This window comes from Aquila chrysaetos, chromosome Z (genome assembly GCF_900496995.4).
Source record: "Aquila chrysaetos chrysaetos chromosome Z, bAquChr1.4, whole genome shotgun sequence".
NCBI lineage: Eukaryota > Metazoa > Chordata > Aves > Accipitriformes > Accipitridae > Aquila > Aquila chrysaetos.
In genome coordinates, this window is record NC_044030.1 from 81,513,800 (window position 1) to 81,538,883 (window position 25,084).

General features: G+C 35.6%; 1 protein-coding gene across 2 annotated transcripts in view; it reads left to right on the top strand.

Annotated features, from left to right (window-relative positions):
- The window catches only part of PIK3C3 (phosphatidylinositol 3-kinase catalytic subunit type 3), an 81,432-nt gene that overhangs the window by 24,046 nt on the left and 32,302 nt on the right, over positions 1-25,084 (top strand). For both annotated transcript variants that reach the window (XM_030004229.2, XM_030004230.2), the window contains 10 exons: positions 974-1,061; positions 2,272-2,339; positions 5,462-5,567; positions 6,417-6,533; positions 8,144-8,275; positions 10,597-10,725; positions 11,055-11,124; positions 11,796-11,860; positions 14,619-14,703; positions 15,806-15,880. In XM_030004229.2, the coding sequence (XP_029860089.1) occupies positions 974-1,061; positions 2,272-2,339; positions 5,462-5,567; positions 6,417-6,533; positions 8,144-8,275; positions 10,597-10,725; positions 11,055-11,124; positions 11,796-11,860; positions 14,619-14,703; positions 15,806-15,880 (935 nt within the window). The remainder of the gene's footprint in view (positions 1-973; positions 1,062-2,271; positions 2,340-5,461; positions 5,568-6,416; positions 6,534-8,143; positions 8,276-10,596; positions 10,726-11,054; positions 11,125-11,795; positions 11,861-14,618; positions 14,704-15,805; positions 15,881-25,084) is intronic.

Here is a 25,084-nt window from a genome sequence, read left to right on the forward strand (position 1 = left end):
TCTGTCCTTGCGAAAATTAGGATGTCTTCAGTGAAGCTATGTGAGGCTCCACTTCCCACTTGCATCAAAGAATATGGATCTAAAAGTCCGATCAGTCTGAAATAGAAATTTCTTCCTGCTCCTGCAGAAGAAGGTGTAGGGAGAGTCCTGTGAATGTAAAGGAGCTGGGGGAGCACAGTTTTTATTCTTGCAGGAACCCAAAAGAAAGGCTGAAATATCTAATTAATATAGTATTAAGCAAGGTGCAAACAAACTTGGTTAACTGAAGTCTCCTGTGCATATTTAATACAAATTTCCAGGATTTTTAGTCTTAAGCTTCAATGTCTAATCCCTTGTATCACTAGGATATACTTTTCGTATTACAAGTACGCTGCTTTTCATTGATCTTGCTGTTAAGCTGTAGAGTGGGTATACTGGGATGTATGGTGTGTTTTGAGGCTGCAATGACACTTAGATGTTAGTAGAGCTGTTTGATTACTTCCTTTCAGGTAAATTTGCTGTGTGATAATTTTGCCTTGCAAGCATTGGGTTTGTCTACTCTGTTATGTGTAATTGCATTCCAGAGACGAGTGCTTGCAGGTGTTGTGTATTAGCAATTTCATCTTAAGAACATTTAAAAAAAGCTTATCCTGAAAATGTGGATTTGCTAAATTCCCATCTATGTCTGCTTATTTTTTATGGAAGATGAAACAAAATGCTAAGTTTCATGTAAGTGAATGTCCTTCAGAGCCATAAACTGTGTAGCTAACCAGGGACAGATTTTTGCCGTTTTCAGGAACTGCAGCTGTCAAAGATGCTGTTCATGCAGTTTGTTCTGAAACAGGGTTGAGATACTATCTTCAAAGTTACTTCTCATCCAGTTTTCTGAATTTATTATGCTGTGAAAGTGAAACGCGTTGCTATTTCCATGCATGCCCCCTGCTCCCCAAGCAAGAAATTCGAATCATGCCAATTACATGCTTTCCTTATGTAGTTCCCAGATCATGAGTCCTATTCCACCTGTTTCCTCACCACCTCTTACTTCTAAGACAAAGGAGCTTGCAGACAGTGAAAACCTTGATGTAAGTCAAATGCTTTACCTTCTGTTTTTGATACTTTTTTAGTGACCTGCTACTGGTTTTGGTTTTTGTTTGTGAATATTTGAATCTTTCTACTGTATCTTGCTGAATACTTACAGTGCTCAAAGAATATAAATCTAAACTAAATGCTAAGAAGATAGCAATAGCTTAACTGATTATTTTTTTTACAGGCATCTATTTATGTGCATGGTCACACTACCCAAAATTGGAGGACTGGCCACTGAATTCTTCATAAAATTAAAGTACTCTCCTTTAAAGGAGAAAATTACTGCAAAGACTATCACATGCTGATTAGATACTGACAACTGCATGTGTTTGAGGTGTTTTAAAGCAGTTTTTTTAAAATGGAAAACAGTTATCCAAATGTTTTAATCTCTGCAATCTGTTCTTCCTGTAGCCATATTCTTTGGCATGGGTGTCATCTTTTTTGCACTTAAGTGAGACACTGTATTGATTTACATCTGCCAAGGATTATACTCAATTTATACCACAAGTAGAAGAGTAATAAGAATGGGACTGGAGGGAGGGAGAGATAGAAGGTAAAGACAGTTTGAAGGAGTCTGATTTTAATGTAATGTGCAGTTAATTGGTCTTTGAACTAAAGATCCATTTTCTGTTGCAAATCTTCCTTTTTGAGTCTCATTACTGCATAGAAAATACACCTCAAATTGAGCATATCAGTAAAGTTACACATATTTCTTGTTAGTTGGAATATTAAACCTTGAAAAAGCAGCTAAATGCTGTGTATCCTCTACAGATTTTTTCTTTATGTTAAAATGTAGAACATCTTAAAGATTTTCACATCTTCTGGATGCAAAACAGGGTAGCAAATCCCTTTCAGGGTTGAATCTTACAGCAATGGATAATTGCATAGGAAGAAAGTGTAATATACTGTAAATAGAAACTTTATATTAAAGATTTATTGTTGGAGAACATATGTACTTTTGACATGTTGGTAAATATATTACTGTAATAGCAGACCTTTTTTTACTTGTAGTGTTGTTGCAGGATTTGGAGTAATATTAAAACTAATATGATTTAAATATTAAGTTGGATTGGATTCAGATTTTAGAAGGAAATGTATCTCTCAAAATGCCCTGCAGTTATTTGGTTTTTTTCCTTAACTTTGTGTCTCTCTCAGGTGCTTAGACTTCTTTACAGCTTAATTTTGCTTTTCTTAAATCCCTTCCAGCAAGACCTTTGCACTTTCTTGATATCACGAGCATGCAAAAATTCGACGTTGGCAAACTACTTGTACTGGTATGTTAGAAACTATTTATTCATACTGTATCAATGTCTAATTGAAATCACAGCTATAATACCCAGAAGGATGCACAGCAAAAGATAACCTGTCTTGAGAACTTGAGAATCTCAGTTTCTCTCAGGATGAAGTAGTGGATTTAAAACAACATGCATTTGAACAGAATGATTTGTAAAAGGAGGGCGCTGGTGGTTTGTAGGTCATTAAGTACAGTGTACTTAATGCATTAAGTACAAAAAAAAAAAAAAAAAGCCTAACTGTACTTTAAAAGTTGTCATTCAAATTGTTTATGGTGGTGGGGTGGAGTTAAAGTTCCTCTTCTGCTCTGCTTTTCTGTTTTGTTTGTGTTTATAGTTTTTGACAGTGTTGGCTAGAATACTGAAGTTATGCACTTTAGTATTAATCAAGAGTGTACTTTAGGAAGGTTCATAAAGCACTATTTTTTTTTTGTGCTAATCTAATTATTTTTTTAGATTCCATTTGTGGGTATATTATGAGCACAAACAAAATGTCATTGCAGATGCATGCTTTCTTAAGGGGGAACTTTGGTTGTGAATAGTTCATTTAGATAGTGGAGAAGTACGATTACTTAGCTAAGGATCTTGTCTCACTTCAGTGGTTTAAGAATTAAATTAGATGCCTAAACCAGTCATCTGCATGCCTTTTGAGTAAGCATTTGCAGATAGGAATTATCTCATTTGAAGGAAGCTGACATGAATAGAGCTGTACCCTGTGAAGGTGTGTGTGTATATGTGTATATATTAATGTACATATATAAGTGCATATACACAACACATACAGCTATTTACTTGTATATACACATGTATTTTAAAATAGAGAGCGTAGATGCCTTTTACATGGCTAAACTTAAGTCAATTTGCATTTGTATCTTTTGTAGATGTATCTAATAATTAAAAATACTAAGACCCATGATCATATGTTAATGTGCTATGAATATTAACCACAAGTAAGTCATGAATTGGGAACAGTGTGATATGTGATGCAAACCTACCAAACCGTTCTTTTAAAATTCTTAAAATAATCCTAACCTATGGTAAGAGTGATTCCATTTGTGTTTTTTATTATTTCATTGCTTTTTCAGTAGCTTGAATTTAAGATATTTAAGTGCATGACTTAACTACAGTTCCTATTGCAGTGGCCAAAGATAATGTTTGGCTTCAGAATAAAGTGCTGTCAAATTTAAATTATTAAAATAATTGCAGGCTGAATTGATCTGGGTAGAAGCCAAATGCTTGACTTAATCAAATATTCTTCATTAAGATCACTGTTAGTAGATTAGCTTATTTCTAACCCATGGATAGAAACTGTGCACTTAAATTTTGGCAACATCTCAGTCTACAGAAAGTTCAAACATCCAGAACTCTGAAGTTTTTGTCTTATGACTTTATAAAAAAAAAAAAAAAAAACCAAAAAACAAAACAAAAAAAAACCCAAAAAAACAACCAAACAGACAAACCACAAACAAAAAAAAAAAACAAACCCCAAAGCAACCACCAAACCAAAAAAACCCAGTCAATTTATTCTTTGTTTTCTTTCCAGACATCTCAATTTCTCGGTGACAAAATACAAATGTTGCAGCCACTGTTTCAGCTGACGTAGCCATAAATCCTCTTGGCTGCTGATCAATTGCTTGTTTCAACTATCCAGACACAGCATGCACCTAAAATAATCAATGGAAAAAGTACAATAACCCTTGAAAATCAAACCTCCTGCTCAGTCACTTGTCACTGTAAAGCTATCCTATCCTCATACTTTAACAGCAGCTACAGAAGTCAGCTACTGCTTTTTTCTGTCTCTTCTTCAGACATACGAGACACCTATCCGAGTATGAAGGATTACTCTTACTCCTTGTTTCAAGATAGCTTTGAGAAACTGTCTAGGGCTTTTTAACAAATGAAGATGAAAATGGCATGTTTCAATTCATTACTTCCTGTTTCCCTTTAAGTTTTGGTGCACAGGCTTTGTAAATATGGACTTATTTTTATGCACATACTACTGCAATCTAATTTTGTCATTTTAGTGAGGGAATGATGTAGAACAATTTATTACCAAAGTCCTAGAAGTAATCTTTAGTTACAGATTTCATTGAGATAATACTCATGGAATGAGTTACATATGCCTTATTTTAATGTATGTAATATATTGTGTATTTACAAATAAGACTTGTAAAATGTATTTACAAATAGTCAAATCTGATCAGCTGCAAATGACAGTCCTCTAATTTGTCCCCTAATCATTCAGTTGGAAAGAGATTCTGAAAAAGTGCATAAGGAAGGGTTAATTCTAGCTGCCAGAGTAAAGTCCAGATGTGTTTGTTGAATGTGTAGAGTCGCTTTTGAATCCAAATTCAGTGTTTTAAAATCGACTGACTTGCTAATTTCTTCCTTTTTTTAACAGTGGGATTATATTTTTTTTTTTACTGGGTGGTGCTAGGAGATAGATTGATCAATGGAAAGAATAACTTCCGTGCATAGCTACTTTTTGATTGTAAGTGCTGTGAACAGAAAGATGCATAAAAGCATTCCAAACAACTGCTTAACATATAAATTTTCAGTATAACTGTCCCAAGTTGTACTGTTTAAATCTTGTACCTGAATCCTAATTTTAGAAATGAAAACTTATTTTGGAATGTAGACTTTGCAGAGCTGCTTCAGGACTAACACCATCTCTTCCACCATTGCTAATGGTAAAATAGGGAACAGGTAAGGTGACATTCTTCTTGGTTTTGCAGGTATATTTGAATAGCAAGTTTGCAGCCACTACATTGTGTAGAGGGTAGTAGCACAGTGGAATGCCTGCTCCTCCCATGTGTACTGCTCGGTTGGAGTGTTCATGTGATTTGGACTTCTGACTTGTCCTGTTTGAGTGATGCCGCTTCATTGCAAATGAAAGACCTCAGAAACTTTGATAGGCTCTCCTGATCCAAGTGGGAATTTGTGACTATGCAATTTTGAAGAGTTCACCTGTTGGTTGAGATAGCGATCTCATTCAAAGATCGACTTTATTTTTAGTTCCAGGCCTATAATACGGGGCTACTGTATTTCACTCAAATTGTGTAGCACCAGAGCACAGCATAACTTGGGTTGTTTTTATGCTGCAGGTATGTAATAGTGGAGTGTGAAGACCAAGACACTCAGCAGAGGGACCCAAAGACTCACGAAATGTACTTAAATGTGATGAGAAGATTTAGTCAGGCTTTGCTGAAGGTAATGCCTCTGCGTGAGGAAATACATAGTAGTTTGGGATAGTCATTCTTTAAAAAGACATAGGTGTCTAGGAGGATGACAGGTTTTTATGTCATAGGTATTGAAATTTTAAAAAAGCTTCTGCTTTTGCTTGGATTTTGAATTTGTGGTAAACCAAAGAAACTACTGAAAAAGAAAAAGAACAAGTATTGGGAACTCTTTCCTCTGTTTTATTGCTTGTTCTTGTTAGTAGCCTGCTGGGCCTAAAATCCTCTCTTGTGTAATCAGTCTACTTTATTTACTATTTCTTTATTGGAAGCACTTGTCCTTGCGGTGTAAATTGAGACAAGACGCCTATCTTTTGAATTCACAGTGTTGTTCTGTGTATCAGCAGCAGAGGGTGCTGGAGCAGTGGGGAAAAAAAGCAAAAACAAAAATAAAAACTTTTGTGAATTGCAAGCTATAACGTATAGCAGATGTGCAGTCTTTCCTGATTTTCATGTATCTCACGCTTCATACTAAAATTCTGATTTTAGGGATGTTGCTTAAATCTGACTCTTATGCTTCATAAGAATATTCCATGTGCTTATCCTTACTAACTTATTTTGGCTGTGTGAATAGGTTTGTCATGCATGACTGTTCACCACTGAAATTGTTGATGCAAATTGAAGTGCACTGCTGGTCAGATAATTGATTGCCAGCTACAGTGATTCTGATTGTGTTTTACAGAAAATACCTTTCGAATTGACAGGAAATTGGTCATTATTCATTTACCTCTTAAAAGCCCAAAGGTCTAAGAATAAAGAAATAATTTCTAGATAAAATAATTACAGAACAAAGAACTAATTTTGTTTCTTTTAATTCATTTAGGGTGATAAATCTGTCAGAGTTATGCGTTCATTGTTGGCAGCCCAGCAGACATTTGTAGATCGGCTGGTTCATGTAATGAAAGCAGTGCAGCGTGAAAGTGGGAATCGTAAGAAAAAGGTAACTAAAGGATTGGAAAAATTATCTCTGGCTAGAATTTGATAATAGGAATGTTGGCTTTTAACTAAAAATTGTTAGCACTGAGATTTTTAACAGATGTCCATCTGTCCTGTAATAACTTTAGGTAACTTGAAACAAACTTTGCAGAGGTTTAGATTGGTCAAAGTTCCAAAGTGTTCTGAAAGTTTGTAGATGAAAAACAGAAGAGGCCCTTGAGAAAAATCTTGGGATACTTTGGCAAAAGGAAGATAGGGGAATAATTGAGTAGTTGAAGATACAAGAGTGAACAAGTTGTGGGGGATGTGGGAAGGTAGCAGAGGTTATTGTGGTGTGAGAATTATGCCAGGAGAGATAATGAAATTTGACTAACAGCAATGTTTAATTTGTTCCAAGCGCCACAAAACTATTCTTTTATAAGGAACTTTGCCTTCTGTTGCATCTTGTGGAAAGGGATTTCTATCATAGGTGCATTTTAAGAAGATTTGTCCTTCTTAGTTAAAATATTTTAAGTGAACTTGACAGATGTGTATGTGGAGGAAGCAGGAAGGCCAGAGGGATTTCTATTCATGTTTGGTTTTTGTTTTTTTTTTTTTTTTTTTTCTTCTGGCACACATCAGTATTTTTAAACATGTATTTTTCAGTGTAATGATTTTTGTCACCCTTCTTTAAATCTGTGGGGTATATTTCTGCAGGAAAATGAAACACAAGTATTGCATCATTGTTATGAAATTTTGTGAATGTTCTATGTATCAGTAATAAAGGTGTAATCACTAAAAGAGGAGGAGTGTTTTTCAATTCGTAAGAATGTATTTCTTGCTTGTACAATACATTGGTAGCATTCTGTCATATAGTCTTTTATAACTGCTGGGATATTTCTGTAAAACTAAGAAACAAATGGCTTCGGTTTTTCAATTAAAATCTAGCTAGCAGCAGTTAACCACTAAAAGTATTCCTAACAGTAGTGGGCTACCTTGCTGTGTGTTTTTGCCTGTTATATTCAGTAAGGGAAAAGGCTAGAGACTTTTCTGTATTCAACCTTTATTATGTAGGGCACCAAGTGTAAAGTACTTGAAAATTGACTGGTATTGTGTTTCTGGTAACTACAGTTGTAGGAATGTAGAGCAAGCCCTGGAATCAGATCTGTGCAAGCTGTTTGCAATTTGGTTCACTGATGGTAGGGGATCTCCTTGAGTTCAGGTATTTAAATGATCAGAGCTAAAGACTTGAATCCAGTTTCTGAAACAGAGCTAATGTTTGATACTGGTATGGAAAACAAATCATCCTGCTACTTGAACAGGTAATTTAGAAATAAATTTTCGTAAGTCTATTATATCTGGCACTTAAAAAATTGCTTGATTATACTCAGACTAGATGGAGTATCTGCTTCCTTATTCACATTACTGCAAGTGGGGAATTTTTATTTCACTGGTTTTTAAGAGTGAAACCTTGATTCTTTGGAAGAGTAAATAATTGAATAAATTGGCTATTTATTAATAATACATCCATTGTCAAAAGACTTTTTAACTCTTCATACATACCTAGTATGTGTTTTATGTTTGTGGTTTTCTTGGCTTTTTTTAAAACAAGTTTTCATTCTTTTATTCTTTTAGAATGAGAGGCTTCAGGCATTGTTAGCAGATAATGAAAAGATGAATTTAGCAGATATGGAACTTATTCCACTTCCTCTGGAACCTCAGGTGAAAATTAAAGGGATAATCCCTGAAAAAGCCACACTCTTCAAGGTAAATAAGATATTCTGAATAGCTGAAATACAAACAAATCTTATGAGCACTAAGCTTAGAAACATCAGTTTGAAAGATTTAAAGGGGCTGACATAGTCAAGGCAAGATGTAACTGTAACGTGCTCTTAAAGTGGTTAAACAACTCTTTATTTTCTTTGTGAAACTCTTTTTTTCAAGTTCATGTGCAAACTTTAAAGCAGCTTTTGTAAGAATGATACAGTTTATAAAGTTTATGAAGTCCCCAAGCTCAAGGCATGCTTCCTAGTTCAGAATTTCTCTGAGCTTTAGTTAGACAGTATTCAATAGGAATACCATGTATGATCAGAATCATACAAATCAAGTCAGGTGTGCGGGATGTCAGCTAGATGTATGTGCCTATTACATTGGAAAATAAAACTGTTAAATTGGTGGAGACTGGAAAGCAATAAGGTGGTCCGTTTCATGCACTTGCAGTGGGCTGACAGGTAGATCCTATATCCCTGTGGTTGATAAGTCCTTAAACCAATCTGTAGCAGTTGCTTGTGATCATATGGCCATCCCTTAAACTAGTTAATAAACAGTTGAAAGGCCTGGGGTTATTTTGCTTCCTAGACTACTTGGAATGTAAGTTATTGCTTGGAATGTAAGTTACTACCTGTGTCCAGTGATGTAGAACCTCTATATAAATTTACTTTCAACTCACAAAGGTGACTGTGATCTAATTTTAAGATGACCAAAATGTGCTTTATGAGTCAGGCCTATGTCCAGGAGGCATTCTCTGCCAGTTAAAAAACGTACAAGCTGCTGTGACAACCAGTGTTAATCCATCATCTCTACTAGCTCATAATTTTATTATGCCCAGTAGTTTCAAACTTTGGTGACTGTGATATAATTTGTGTTTACTTAAAATCAGAGATGAACATTTTTGCATAGTTTTCTACCAAACCATCTCTTGTTTTCCCAGCTTTGGCTTGCCGCTTTATATACCAGTTAGTCTCTTTGAAGAGTATGCTTCTTCAATTGCATGCTCTTGCACCTCAGGTTGAAGGCAGCATTGGAAAGATGTTGTCGTGAAAACAAGATTTTGCAAACTTGGGTCAACTTTTAGCATGAATGTGTTGTAAGGGTTGGGGGAAGAATGTTGACAAAAATACTGCTGGAACAGCAACTAAATATTTCCTATCAAGCATAATTGCTTAACTTGATCAGGACAAACTCAAGTCAGATAGTCTTCTACATATTGGTCTACTGTAGCAATGTAGAAAACTTAGGACCAAAAATCTGAGATATAACTTATTTCAAAATCAGAGATGGTTTTGATGCACCTGATTCTAAAAGGTTGCAGATTTCCATTTAATCTCTCATTCTGTACTGTTGGATAAATGACTAATTTTTGGTGCTCTTGGACATCACATGGCAGCTTTTGTAGGACTATTTAAAGAATTATTTTTCCTTTATTTATCGAACTTAATTTTGAAGCATTCATTGCATGTGAAAATCTAATGTAACTGCTCAAATATTAAACTCTGTATCCTTGAATATTTTTTTTGGTTTTGAGGGAAGTGACTTGGTCGGTTGCAATAGATGAAATAATTCATGTAGGTAATTGATTCCCTTCAACCCATTTTATGCAGAGAAATTGCAAACAATTAAATTGGCTTTCTCAAACAACAATGTAAAAAGGCATTTTTGCTTTTACTAAATAGATTAAGGAAGCAATTAATTGTTTAAGATGTCTTGCCCCTAGCATTTCTTTGATGTTTATCCTATAATTGTGTCTCTTTTTGATCTGGTCAGTTTAAATTTGTTTTGTTGTGACCTTTTGCATAGTGCTTCTGTGTTTATTGGAATTACATGCATACAAACAAAACTTGAATACTTCTGTACTTTTCTGCTGCTGGAGGGGGGATGTGGCAAGGGAATGTATCCTTCACTCCTTGCTAAAAAAAGGAGGAAAGTCTTAAGGGGGTTTTGGTTTTTTGTGGTTTTGTGTTTTTTAAAACATGCCTAGATCACACTTTTGGTAACTAGAAATGGTATGTTCTAACTGTTTAGTCCTAAACAATGAGTAACTGCTTTTAGAAGCTTTAGAATTGCTTCTTTTCTACCAAACTGGAGGAACAGCGAAAGAGATCTGGTACTCACTGCCACACTGTTGGTATTCAAATGGGACTATTCTAAACCTTTTTTGTAACTGAATTTGGTACTTGAATCCGATGACCTGATACTTGCTTAATTCACTTCTTATCTACAGTGCAGTAAACAAAGATTTATATTTTAGAACTCTACTGTAGCAACATGTTAATATGAACCAGTTTAGTAGAACAAGTTTCCTTTTCCAGAGTGCCTTAATGCCTGCTCAGTTATTCTTCAAGACAGAAGATGGAGGCAAATACCCTGTAATTTTTAAGCATGGTGATGATTTACGTCAAGATCAACTTATTCTTCAGATTATTTCACTCATGGATAAGGTGAGAAATATTAATCCACATCCTTGCCCTTCTCTGCTCTTGATTTTCCTTGTTGAGAGCAAGACTGTTAAAACCTGTTAACACAGTTTATGTTGCTAATACATTCCAGGGTCCTCAGATCTTAGGTGGCTTTTTTCTTTTCTTTATAGACATGCAATGATCCTGTGTAGATTTTAAAAAAAAAAAAAAAAAAAGTCAAACAGACTTTCACTCGTTACTAATTTAAATGAAGAACAGTGGAGATCAATGTCCAATACACATTGGTTTTAGAAGTAGAAGCTGCCTTTCTGTTGCATTCATCTTCGCTTTTGTGTGTTGTTTTTTTCCAGCTGTTAAGAAAAGAGAATCTGGATTTGAAACTGACACCCTATAAAGTGCTGGCAACTAGTACAAAACATGGTATGAATACTTTTATTTCCTAAAAATACAGTATTGGGAGGAATCTTCTTCCTTGTTCATAGACTGTGTTGTGACACTGTTTTCATGAGATGTTTTGCTTAGTACAGCATTCTATAAAGGAGCTCAAATGTGTAAGAAAGTCTTATTGCAATAGAAGTCATGGAAGTAAACAACCTGAGTGACCACAGTATTCCATAAGCGACTCAAATATCTTCATAAAAGAAGCCTGGTCTGGTTTTTGGAGTATGGGACAATCAGTAGTCTTATCTTTGCTGCTAGCTTGCTGTGTGATCTTGGACAAATAACTTTTAACTCTCCTATTTATAGATCTTTGCATGAGATGGAGGAAAAAAACAAGACAAAACAAAATCAAACTTGACTATGTTTTTAGAAGCATTCTGGATAAATATTTAGAAAGCCATTGATATACTTTCTCTTCCCATGAAAACTTGGAAGAACAGACCTTCTGCAAGCTAGTTTGGTGTTAATGACAAGTTGTTTCAAAACTACTGAAGGTGTAGAAAATTGGAACAAAATGGTTTTTTTGCTGATGAGAGGCAGCTGAATGAAAGTGTGTATTAGTGTTGTCCTTTAATAAACATGCATTATAGAGTAGCCTGAAAGTTCTATGCATTGGAGATTTTTCTTTTTTTGGTTGTCTTCTGTCACAGGCTTCATGCAGTTTATTCAGTCAGTACCAGTTGCAGAAGTTCTTGCTACTGAGGAAAGTATACAGGTACGTGATGGGGGATTTTTAAGTCGTCTCCTGATCAAACAGTATAAATTGCACACTTAGATCTCTCTTTAGTCTTTAGTCTCCCACTGATTTTTGTATTTGTTGTTAGAAGAAAAATTATAGCTTGAAACATAAGTATATTTACAGCAGATGTTTTACTTTAAAAAATATATACTTAAATCACCACATGAGTATCTCATGTCCTAAAAGTAATACCATTTAAGTAATTAAAGTGTAATTTAGTTGTGATACTGAAATTCTGGCTTTGCTGTAAAGGTGAATGGTAGGTGCGTGACACTCTACTGTACTGTTTTGTTGTTAAGTGTTTCTGTTGTTCCTGTGGTAGTTTTGGCTTGATACCTGGTCAAAGTATGTTTTAATAATTTTTTTTTGATGGAACAACTAAATAGTTTGTTCATATAATTTCTGAAGTCTGTTTCCCTGCCATAGTGGCTGTATAGATACTGTGCGATATTTTTTTTTTTAGCAAACTTTCTGTAACTGTCATGAAATTGAGTAGGGACACATAATTGAGTAGCGGCACACAAAATTCATGCTAGTTTCAAGCACAGCACACAAGCTAGGTAGCAGAGTTCAGCTGGTTGAGATAAATATAGTTAGATAAAAATATACCAAATTGCTGTATGAGAGATATAGCTAATAAGTTTTTTTTAATGAAAACACAGCATGCTTATGTTGGATTCAATTTGTCCCAGTACCTTTTTTCCCTTTTTTCCAGTTGATAGTTAAGTTTGCATGTGTTCATAGCTCAGTAACTGGGAGCCAAAGTAAACAGCTCCCAGCTACTATAAACTACATATATTAAAAATACAGAGATTAAAAAATGCTTGTCACTTGCCATTATCGTTTGCTTAACAAATAAGCATATCAAGTGCTTATCATTTATAAAAAATGCTTATCATTAGTCAGACAATGACCGGCATCAAGTTGCTTACGTTTCTTGAACTTTTCATTCTGTAAATGTGGTGATAAGCTACATCTACACATTCAATAATCATACAGTTTAGAAAGTGTTTTCTTGGCAATCCTTTGTAATCTTGGAAACATACTACTCGTATTCTAGTTCATTGGATGTTTTTATAAAATAATATATTTAGAAATGCTTGTGAAATTGTAATTTTGCAATTACTTACAACATCATATTCCAATCTGAAATGGATGCCCTACTGTTTTAGTTGCTGTGCAGACATAAGGAGCAATTCTTCCTGTGAAGAATTGCTAATCTAAATAGACAAGACGCCAAAAGAATGTGATCTGCAATTACTTCACAGATCAATGACAAAATACATTATAGAGCTCAGATTTCCTGTGCCAAAGCATGATAAAATAGCTGGGCATTGTAGGCCAAGGAAATAAAAACTAAATGAACATTTTTAGGTGTTGTGAAAGTTTGGTTTATTCTTTTTGTAAATGTTCATTTTGGGTGTCACAGCTCTTGTAATAAAGGTGGGTACTGTATATAGATATTAAAAGTTTCACTTCTGAAAAGAAATAAAGCAAGTAATCTAATATGGGCTGATAATGCAGATCTGCAGGACAGAAAAGGTGTTTTGATGTTTGAGTGTTATTTACCTTCTGTCAACAATCTTGAAATTACAGTTTATGTTTTAGAGGTATTTCTGTTCCACACTTGACAATTTAGCATTTGGATGGTCTGAAGTATGTGTGTGTTTTGTTTAGTTTCTGGTTTGGTTTTTTTTGGTTTGTTTTTTTAACATACAGCATCTAACATTTTGGAGCACGCAAAGTAGATCTCACTATAGTATCCTGTTAAGCAGTTAAAAATTTCCTTCCACATTTCGCTTAGGGATTTCATTTAACAGAATCTTTACTCTGTCAGCTTTTTTAACGTATTTCAGAAGGGCTTTTTTTTCTGCAAGCAAAGATAATTAAAGCTTTCTCCAGGCCTTAAATCTCTGATACACATTACAACAGGAGTGCTTTTCAAGCAAAACTTTCTTAAATTGCCTGCAGGTACCTTCCTTCAGTACCATCTCCTCTTTTTTAAGATTCCTTTCATTTTTTCATTATGATTTTAGTCACTTATATGTCATCTAGTTGCCTACAAAGCTCCTCTTCCAGTGCTTGCTTAGATTTGTGTTTGCTTACTTGAAGAAACTTGTGCTTAGGCTTGGATTTAATTTAGTTACCTTTCATCTCAGTCAAGAAAAAAAAAAACAAACACACTTTTCTTCTGAGTGGTGCGAAAGACTGTTTTGGCCCTGTTCCCGTTTCACAGGAAATGTGAAGTTTCCATTTGATGACTTAGATTTTCCTTTTAAATTCAGTAGTGGTTGGTTGTATTGAGGAATATGGAGACATATAGCAACGATAAACCTTGTAAGAGAGTGTGTTCCAAATGTAGTTACTAATCTGGACTGTTAGTCCTGTTTTAGTTTTTGTTGAGCTGGCCTAAACAGTTTCTTGTGGAAGTATTTGCACTCATAGTTATTAATCAGTAACTTTTCAATGCATTGAAGCTGTTAATAAAGAAAACTGCTTTTCAGTTTGAACTTGAGATCTGTTTCTCTTGAGTATAGGAATGTGATGATTAAGACAAAATAAAGCGATAAGAAATTAGATCTTACTAGTTTTTTAAGGAGTGGTTGTTAGTTTACTACAGATTGTAGTAATGGCCACTTGTGGTCTTGATTTAAATCTTTTTTTTCTACCAGTTCTAAAGATCCTGTTTCAGATCATGTGGAATAACTAAATATGTTGATGACTTCCCCTCCAGAACTTCTTCAGAAAACACGCACCTAGTGAGACTGGCCCTCATGGAATAAGTGCAGAGGTGATGGACACGTATGTTAAGAGCTGTGGTAAGTTACAGTCTTACAGTTGGTAACTTCATATCTGAAGTGTAAAGGACAGGGTAGATGAGGTATTAAGACATTTCACGTCAGATGACTGTAGATAGGGCACTAGCATGTACTTGCTGTCAGAATCCCTGTGAAAAGAACGGTTTTGAGCCTGGCATGTCATACGCAATTCCTCTCCTCAGCCCTCTTTTTGTTCTCCTTAAAGGAGACTAGAAGTTAAATATTCTTTGCTTTCTAGCAATAATCTTGCCTCTGACCCTTCCACTTCATGAGTTGGAGCCTTTATAATTCAGGGAGATGTAAAGCATTTATATAATAAGAAATCATCTGTATTTGAGGTGAAAAATTTTTATTTGTTTTTAAAACATCAGATTTTTGGGGGGGTGAGGCTACATTCAACTTCTTGTTCCATTTGGATGACAAGAAAAAGCGTTAGTGTCGTTCAGTAAACTGGCAGCAATGTTAAATATCACATTTGCTGTCCATTAAATGAAAAGCAACTTCATTCTACAAAAAACAAAAAAAGGGAATTCGGTTGTTGCTCCTCAGTATCTTCTCCTTTCCCCTTTGCTTTCTGATGGCACAGTCTTTAGAGCTGCTTCAAACTGTTCTTGTTAGTGGGTGAAAGTAACAATTACCCAGTTCACTACTTATCACTGTCTGGCTTACTGCTTAGCTTGTGAATACTGCTGACGTATACATTCTGATTCATATCAATGTCTAACGTTTGTTACAGTCTTCAGTTCAAAATGAGTACATTCATTTTGCTCAAAGCACTTCATCTTCCTTTGAAGTATCTTGATCCCAATATTGAATGAATTAAGGCTTTTAGTGTTAAGCGCATGATTGTGTAGTAAGAAATTAAAATCTAGGCAGTACTGAATAAACTTCAGAGTTTTTAATCGGTTACTTCAAATGTTCTTCACAGTGCTGACAATCTTGATTATTCTTCACCAGCACCACCCCTGCCCCAGTGTCTATGGTATATTTATTACTAATGAACAAGAACTGAGATAATGTCATACACTGTTGTTAATTGTGTGGAACTTGTTGCTCTCCAGGAAAGATATTGATATTGATGTTTACAATTTACTTGTTACAGCTGGTTATTGTGTAATTACTTACATTCTCGGAGTTGGAGATAGACATCTGGATAATCTTTTGCTAACAAAAACAGGTAATTCTTTTTAGCAATATAATTTTATAACAGCAGTTGTTTAATTTCTAATGTGTTGGTACTGTTGTGTTCCATTTTCCTTGAGTATAACCCACTGAGTATTGTAGATTAGAATATATATTTTTAAATGTAAAGTTATATTGTCTCATCTAAGGTAATATTTAGTTCAGTGAATCAAAGTTGAGGTTTAAATTATTAGTAGTGTGAAACAGCAGCTGAAGAATAAGAAAGCAAGTAGATTAATTGTTCTCTAAATACATTAGTAGGCAAGATACAAAAAAATGTGTATCTGATACGTGGGTTTGATGTCAGTTTAAGAGCCATTTATACATCTCTAGGTTATGGAAGTCTAACTTAACCTCAACACAGACATGTTTATAAACACTGGAGTTTTTGTATAGTTTTCAGTTGGCTTATTTTACAGTCCTGTGTTCTACCATAACTTTTTACACTGAAAGCTGGACCTGTAAGTTGTTTTTTGTTAAACTCAAGAATTTTCTTGAGCGATGCTACCTTTTTTGAAAGTAGTATGGACAATAGTATACGGTAAAATTTGACTGCCTTTACCTAAGACCAAGAAACATTTCACCATTATCTTAAACTTGGCTAAAATCATAATTACATTGTTTTTTTCAGAACTCTTGGTACAAAGCTGGAAAAAAGAATGCATCAAAAAATACTTGTAAAGTGACTCTAACCCCAAGTATCCTAATTGTTCTTTATCAAACCATTTAAATTTTCATTAAATTGTTACATTCCTGTTTAGTAGCTTTTTTAACATGCTATCAGAAAGCAAATTCAAGATCTACTAGTTGGATTCTAGTTGTATTTTAATAGTTGTCAAATAATTCTGCTTTATGTATGCTATTCCAACTACAGTAGACGTTTAGACAAGTATTATCAGTAGTCATAGGGAATTAGGTATAATCTTGATGACTTTACTGAGATGTCCGTGTGAATTTTTGCCTCAGATTTGACTTTCTTTTAAACAAAGTGGTTCTGTGAACTTTCCAGGTCTGTATGTTTTTCTGAGAAATTTACATGATAAGTCCCAGAAGTGGGAACGTAATGTGAGACCTGTCAGAGCAGGATTCACTTCAGCATTTTCTATTCCTTATGAATCTTGTGTTCCTGATGAAACCAAACCACTGCAACAAAAATCCAGTAGTTGAGCTGGCTGGACCATTCAGCTCAAGTTGAGATTATATATGGTTTTTTAAGCCTTCTCTAAAAACAAAGAAGGAAATAGACACTTTAGTGTCCTGTTCATTACAAATTCACAGCTGGGGGAGAGAAGGTAGTAGAAGTTACTGTTTAATCAAGTCCATCCTTTAGTTTGCAGCAAAAGCCATGTATCTTGAAAGTTCAAAATAGCAGATGGGCATTTTGATTCTCCCTAACTTGTTTTAATTTTTTTTCAATGTTATTTTTTGTTGCCATCTGTATGGATTAATAACAGACCAGGTAGAGTGAATAATTCTAGTGTTTCTTAATAAATAGAAGATTTCTTTACCAGAGGAAATGAAGGATTTGAAAATGAAGCTACTTCAACTATTACAATCAGTGCCTTGGGGTGGAGGGAAATTCAAGTGTTTTCATTGAAAATGAGTTCGTGTGTAGCTGCATGAACGTCACAAAGTTTTAACAAAAACATTTGTTGTAGTGGAAAAAAATTTCGGAGTTGTTTTTTTGTTTGTTGGTTTTTGGGATTTTTTTTTTTTTTTGCTTGCTTACTTTAGAACTACAGCTTTTCATAGGAGTTCTGATGCCTTGAATACCTTCACTACATAGTGATGAAGAGTTAGGAGATGTGGTTAAGTGTTTATAATAAAGTGAAATGTTACTGCATGAGAAACATCTAAAAAAATGGTATTTGGCGAAAAGAGACACATTCCCATGGAAGGCTTGTTAGCTTACAGATAAGGCTGAAACATATATTGCTTTGAATCAGCATACTCTGTATGAAAGAGTAGAAAATTAACCACTGGACCTTGATTAGGGTAAAAGGTCTTGCTCTAATAACATGGGGGAACAACTAAAACAAGTGTAGTTTTCCTTATCTGCTTGGAGATGTATAAATGGGCATTTAAAAATCTGTCTTGAGAGGTCTCTGTCATTTGTCTAAGGTGACAGGTATAAATCTTTTCATTGCAGGCACTGCTTGCGTGCTCAGAGTAGCGATATTTTAGTATTTTGTTTTGGGGTAAAGTGCATCTTAACCTGTCTATGTTAAAAAGTAACAGCACAATGGCTGTTTGGCTTAGTGGAAGAATTTAAGCAGTACAGCAGAGGGCAGCGCACATCCACGGTACGGTCTGAGTCTGAAATTGTTTTCGTCTGCTACCTGTGCTCTGTTACATACTGAGAGAGGTTTTTTGAGCTAACAAGAGAAATTCTTATGTTCCAAATACAACAAAGGCTTGCTACAAAGGCTTGTTTTTTGCTACTGGGTATCCCTTAGACTTAAGTTGGAAAAAACTAACTTCTTTCCTCTCTTGGAGAATGGAAGCCGTAAGTACCTTTCTTCAAAACTGCGTGACTATATACGCATCCTTTCTTGATGATGCTTATTTAGTGAATTGAAGCTTTCCAATAGGATAAAGAATGCTGAGTACCAGCTGTGGGTTCACATACTTTCCTTGGATTTATATGGCAATATACATCATTCCCTTTTTTGACTCTATCTTTTAGTTTGGTGGATGTAGCCACATCTGTGTTGGACTCCTTCCAACAGAACTGTTGCATCATCATCTAACATACAGATGTCTATGCTTATAATAAATTCAGTATAATTTAGATATTAAGCAGTAGATACCAAAGTTCATAAAAACAAATTGTTTCCCACTTAATGTTAGAAATGTTTTGGGTTGGGTTTTTTTGCACTATAGAATGAGAGTGTCTGTTATCTGGGTGAAATAACTTCTGCTGTTTTTCATGACTGTTTTATGCTTATAGTTCTAGAAATAGGGTGACACTTTTTTTTAAGTAGTCTTAAATAAATATCTAGATTTCCAGATTTTTTTAAATGCTGTACCATTCTTCAAGGGCAGGTGTAGAAATTTGTTTGGAAAGAGATACAGGGAATCTTCAGTCAAAACATCCTCATCTATAAGTAATGTTAAAAATTACAAGAATACTTCAGTCAGTTTCACAAATGTGTGTTAGCTTATAACCTGAAGGTCACATTATATAATCGGTATTACATAACAGCAATATTTATTTTCTCTGAGAACCTTCAACTTCCTACTTATCCCGGAGATGAAATATGTTATCAATTGCTGTATGTTTTAATTTTTTGTTTCCAAATCTATAACAGCAGATATTACTGTGACTTCTAAATAGCAAGGCACTGTTTTGCAGCTGAATACCCAGCCTTAAGTAGCATCAGCGCCATATTGTAGGATTACAGACTGATTGGTATTTTAGTGCCAGCATCTGACTTACCAGCTAATGTGCTCTCTGTTGCCTTGGAAGGAAGAGCTGGATGGTTGTGAAGCTGGATTGAGATATGTGAGATGTAGCATGTTCAGTTAACTTCCATGTAATATGCGTTACACTAGTATGTTTCAATTCTGTCATGCCTTCCCTTGAAAACACTTTCCTCTGCATTTGTTCCACTCTGGTTTTGATTGCAGTGTTGGGATCTAGCTACTGATATAACATCCAGATATGGATGTCTTCATGTTTACTAAGCCTTTTAAAGTCTTAGGACAGTCAGTACAGCCATCGTTAGAGCTTAGATAGTTTCAGCTATGATAGACCAGTGAAGTCTCCTGTCCCATTTGAGATATCGTAGTAACTTCAACTTGCTTTAGACAGACAAAGGTTTCACAAAGTTCCTGTCATATTTGCAGGCTATGTGTAGATATTTTAGGATATCCTGAGACATTCAAATGGCATTCTTGAGTAGCACTGCATGTGTGTGTCTGACCAGCTAACTCTCATCCTAGTGACTGGTCAGCTTAATCTTTCAATAACCTTTAGGGACCTACATGTAAATTCAAGTTCCCATTATAGGTTCCCTAAATACAGGTGCTTTGATCTGAACTCTACAGCTGAACTTGCTCTGTAGCAGTAGAGCATGCTGCTACACGGATAAAATTAGGTTATTAATATCTGAGGGCATGTCAAAGTCTGAGGGCTCATAACTTGAAAACCACATTTGCTTTTAGCATCATGTGTAGATAGTGAAAGAACAGGACTGTCTTCTCATTTAATGCTTAGAGGTAGAGCTGTGGTCTGTCTTCAGTGTGAAGTGCACCAATTGACATCTGATTTATTCTTCAGTCTCAGTTAGAAAGGGTTGCCAGGTAAGATGGCAAAGATCTGAACAGTTCCATATGTGAGGTGACACCATGTGTTTGTACTTTTAGTGCTTTTCAGTTAAAACCATCTATCCCAAAGCAGGTTTGAAGATGACAAAAATGGAAAAACTATAGGATTCAAACCCTCCTTCTATATCAGTCTTAGATAAGTACATTGATAAATACATTTTTAATGTTGCAAACTACTACAGTATGTGAAATGCAATGGAATTTTTAAATATGTTTTTAAATGTTACTGGTCTTGATAGAGGAACATGCTTTTTGTAAAAAAAAAAAAAAAACCTAACACATACTGTAATCCTTTAGATTTCTCTCTGCAACTCCTATTTGTGATGCCTACCAAAAAGAATATAAACTTCTAGCTGTTGGTCTGCTAAAAAATTTTCTCTTATAGGTATCTTGAACAGTACTTCTCATTTAACAATTCATATCTGACATCTTTTTTTTCCTTACAATATGCCTGCATAGAGTGTATTTTGAGAATGGACAGCTTGATGTGTGAGGGGGAAAAATTACAATCCTTAGCACAAGCTGAGCCCTTATCCATTCTATGGATGGTGATGATAAACTTTGCCTCCAGCTGTTGCTGCATCCTGAGTTTAAAAACTGTATTCTGAGCAAGTCCTTAACAACTCATGCTACTTTCTTCCATTTTTGTGTAGTCTTAGAAAAGTTATAACATGTAGCTGATGAAAATTATGGCAATAAATTAGGCACAGTGCTCTGTTAGCAAAGGAGAAATTTTGATGGTAACATAAGAATTTGCTGGGAAAGCCAGGAAACCACTCTCTCCATCCACTCATTTTCATCATAGGAATTTTTATCCTGTTGCTTCGAATTTAAAATAGGAATTCAGTTAAAATAGTCACTAAATTGTACTTTTGCTATACGAGTCAGGTTAAAATAATAGTGGCAGTTGCAGTTTACAGAAAATACATTGAAATTCAGAGCTTGTTTGTTCCCCCAGCTTCCCAAAAGTGGGAACAGGTAAGTTCAAAATAATTTGTAAGGCTTTCTTACCCGTTAAAGACAATTGCCACCAGACTTCCTTTATTCCTAATTTGCTTTGCCTTCTGCATTTTAAGGATTTCAGAGTTCTGTGCAGGTTTTCAGTAGTTTTCCTAACAGTCCTCTTGTGAAATAAAACAGTTTCTGTGCTGCTATATGGGAACTTTCTCCTGTACTATAATCTAGGCATTAGCAGTAAAAGTGGTGGACAAATCAGCCTCTCTGGCTGCAGCCAGATGTTACTGGCTATTGCAAGCACAAGATATCAATTTTTAGTCTCCACAAGCCCATACTTCACTTAATCAAAGATCAGTTCACTCTCAAGGCTGAAAGGAACTTAGGTGGACTTTCAAATCCCTCATGCCCTGACTGCTAGTCAGGGAAACTTTCCACGTTTGATGGCATTTCCTTGAATTCTCCAAGGCCCTGTCCTCTTTATTCCATATGTTTAGAAAACCAGGTATTCAGGAGAAAAAGACAACCTCATAAAATGAAAAAAAAAAAAAGCTTAAAAGTAGACAACAGTATCAGCTTTTAGGTTTTGAAGGAAATAATTTTATGTGTTTATGCTGCATTATTGCCTATTCTTGGAAACATCTCATTCTTTTCCAGTCAGTGTCGCAGATGGAGTGACACACTTCACTCGTAAGAGAGAAGTAATGATATGTTTATTGATACAAACCAGCAGTTTAACAAAGCTTGATAGTAAATGTGACAGTGGTTTAATAAGATTTGATGGCAAGGTACACTTGAGTATTTACTGCATAGAGGACAGGGTCAGACACAACTGTGAGGGAGACCCTCCCGTTGAGTCACAAGGTTCAGAATGGATCCCCTTGTGTTCTAAAGTCCTTCTCAGAGAGGAGTCTAGGTGCGGCTGGATCCAGTTCTAGTCCCAGACTTGGTCAGCAGTTTATGTCTAAAGGATTATATATGCGCAATCAATCCTTTATATCACTTAGCTAAGATTTCAAAGATTAGCATGCTGTTAATCACTTGCTGAGAATCTGTTGCGGCAAGGAATCTCTCAACCTCGAGGAGTAACCCTGAGAGGCATCTCTGCTGAGGGGGACATCCTGGCGTGCAGCCCGCTGCCGTGCAGGATTGCTCAACGGGCCCTGGGCTGTCCTCTATTTATGGAGTAAGTTAATTGACTCATGGTCATATTTGTATACCGACTACAGATGTTAGCTTTTCCCAAATTTGGCTTGAGGCGGACATTGACCAACACTGTGGTTAGGTGGGCGCATTGTTCAAATTAGCCCTTGGCTATTGCGTTGTTACCCGTCTCCCCCAAATCCACTTTGAGCTGGATGCAGCCATCAGGACCAGACGCATCCGTTACAACTGCCACTGGCGGTTATCGCTTGAGCAGGGTTACTGGAAACAAGGGTCAGGTTGCGGGGGTAGGGGGCATGGGGAGCACACCGCCACAGTCAGAAAATGCCTTATGTCTTGCTTTTTCTATAGTAAAATAGCTTAAATGGGGAGTGGAGAGTGATTATTAGGGCACTGTTTTTTAAGGTGAGAAGCTCTATTCAAAGTCTTTCCAGCAGGGATTTTTCTTGCTTCCTGAAAGAATGCTAATACCATCTTTTAGACTTTGAGGAGTGAGCCACTTTCAACATCAGAAATGTTTGTCCAAAGCTGTGTATCTTGAACTATATGTAGGAGCCTACATATAGTCCTGCTCCTAGCCTCAAAACAGAATAGAAGGTTCATACATATTTGTCTGTGGTCTTGAGGTGTTTCCTGAATTGTTACGTTTTGTTTTCTCAGATACCTAAAATCCCCCATTTTTATAAGGAACTCAGATTTCTAGATAGATGTCTAAAGGTTTCAGTGTCTAAATATTAGAAATCCAAGGCCTTTATATCTAGCCCTACAAAAATGTAAGAGGCTCAGAGGATGAAATGTGTTTCACCTGTTGTCTTAAGTGACTTCTCTTTTAGTATAAAACATGACTCAAACAAAAAAACCCTCACCCATATGATTTAGCAGTTATTCAGGAACAGTAATAAACCAAAACTAGAAATCCAGGTTTGTCTTTTAATTATTAGACATGCTTATAAATTAGAGCCCTTTAAATTAAGATCTAATAAATCTGAAGAAGATGGATTAGAAGCTGAGGTAAAAACATGATGGTTTAAGAGATCAAAGTGTATATGTTATGGCACTGACACTGTATATTGAAGGAAGGAAATGTAATTGTTTTATAAAACATGTAAGTTCAAAGCCTTTAGAAAAAGTAGTGTGACACGAAGGTCACAAGCAGTCTAATTTACTGGGAGGATAGATGATAACTGTATACAAGTACCATGCTATGGGTATGAATTTTTACTCCTAGTGAGGGTGACGGAACACGGGCACAGGTTACCCAGAGAAATCGTGGAGTCTCCATCCTTGGAGATACTTATAAACTGTCTGGACATGGTCCTAGGCAAGGCAGCTGGCTCTAGGTGGCCCTACTCGACCAGGGGCTTGGACCAGATGTCTTCCAGAGGTCCCTTCCAACCTCAACCTTTCTGTGTTTCTGTGAAATAAAGGTTTAAAAGGGTCATCTTCTAAATTTGGTTGAGAAGGTATGTTTCTTACCAACCAAATTACATAAATTTCAGGAACTTTCAAATACAAACTGCACAAATTGTGTGATGCTCCAGAACTAAAAAACTCACTCAACACCTGCCCAAATAAGATGCTGATTCTCCTGTTGACTGTTTTTCAGCTGTGATTACTAGACAAGCTTATTTTTTAATTATTGTCATACCTGAGGCTGACAGATTTCCAATGAGTAGTGTTTTGAGGAGCTGTGCTCTTGAAGAAAAAATTGCATTTAAGCTGACAAAAATTCATGAGCTGGTACTGGCAGTTTTTGCCTCCATCCTTACAGATGTGTATCAGGAGTGATGGCTATGTTAGGAGACAATATGCTATTCACAGTGAAAGTCAATTCTTACAGAATAAAAATTCTTACTAAATATATTTTCTGTCCTCTTAAAATTACATCTTCAGTACAGTGAGTTCTAGAACAAAGTGATATTTTTTGTTTGAAGTTCATATACTCTACGACAGTTGCTTTATATAGAGCTGGGGTGTTAGGTTCCTATTTTTATCCTGCTCTCTCTGCTACTGTTTAGTATTTTCTGGCACTACACCTTGTCAAATAGGTACCAGAAACTTTCTCCAGCCTTGTTCTTGTAATAGAGCTTATACTGAGTGGTAGTCTAATCATCACATTCATTAATGTCTGAAAGTGGGATGTTCAGTGCTATACCCTGACTTTTACTTGGGCTGATCACTTGAGATAATTGCAACATTTTATCTTAGTATTAAAAGATTTCATATCATCTGTTGTTAAACTTGATAAATTTATTATTTATTAACATGTATAATTTTCAGTATTAAATATACAACCAATTTCATTTGTCCAAAGCAGGCTTGTTCTTTGCTTGTTACAATTGTAGTTAAGTCCTCGGGGAGAACATAAGTCAGGCTTCTTTGTAGAATGCTCTAAAACCGCAGTACCTCCCTCAAGCTGGCTGGTCAGTCTTTACTGGTGTAGCGGCTTCAGGCAAGCACCAAGGGGAGCCTTCTGTCCATATTCTGTAATATGGTATGCTGGTTCTTGGATCTTGGAGGAACTGCACAAATGAAAATCAGTTAAGTCTGTGTTTAGTACATGGATTTGAAAAACATTAAATATATTTAATGTATTTAAATGAAAGCTTTTGACATACTTTTTAAGTCAGCCTAAAAATCTGCTGGATTTTGAAGTACAGCTAGGGAAGCTAGAATGTTAATGCAGGATGGCCTCATCTTATACTTTTTTATACTTCGTTCCTGAAAATGCGTAAGTACTTGATATCTAATT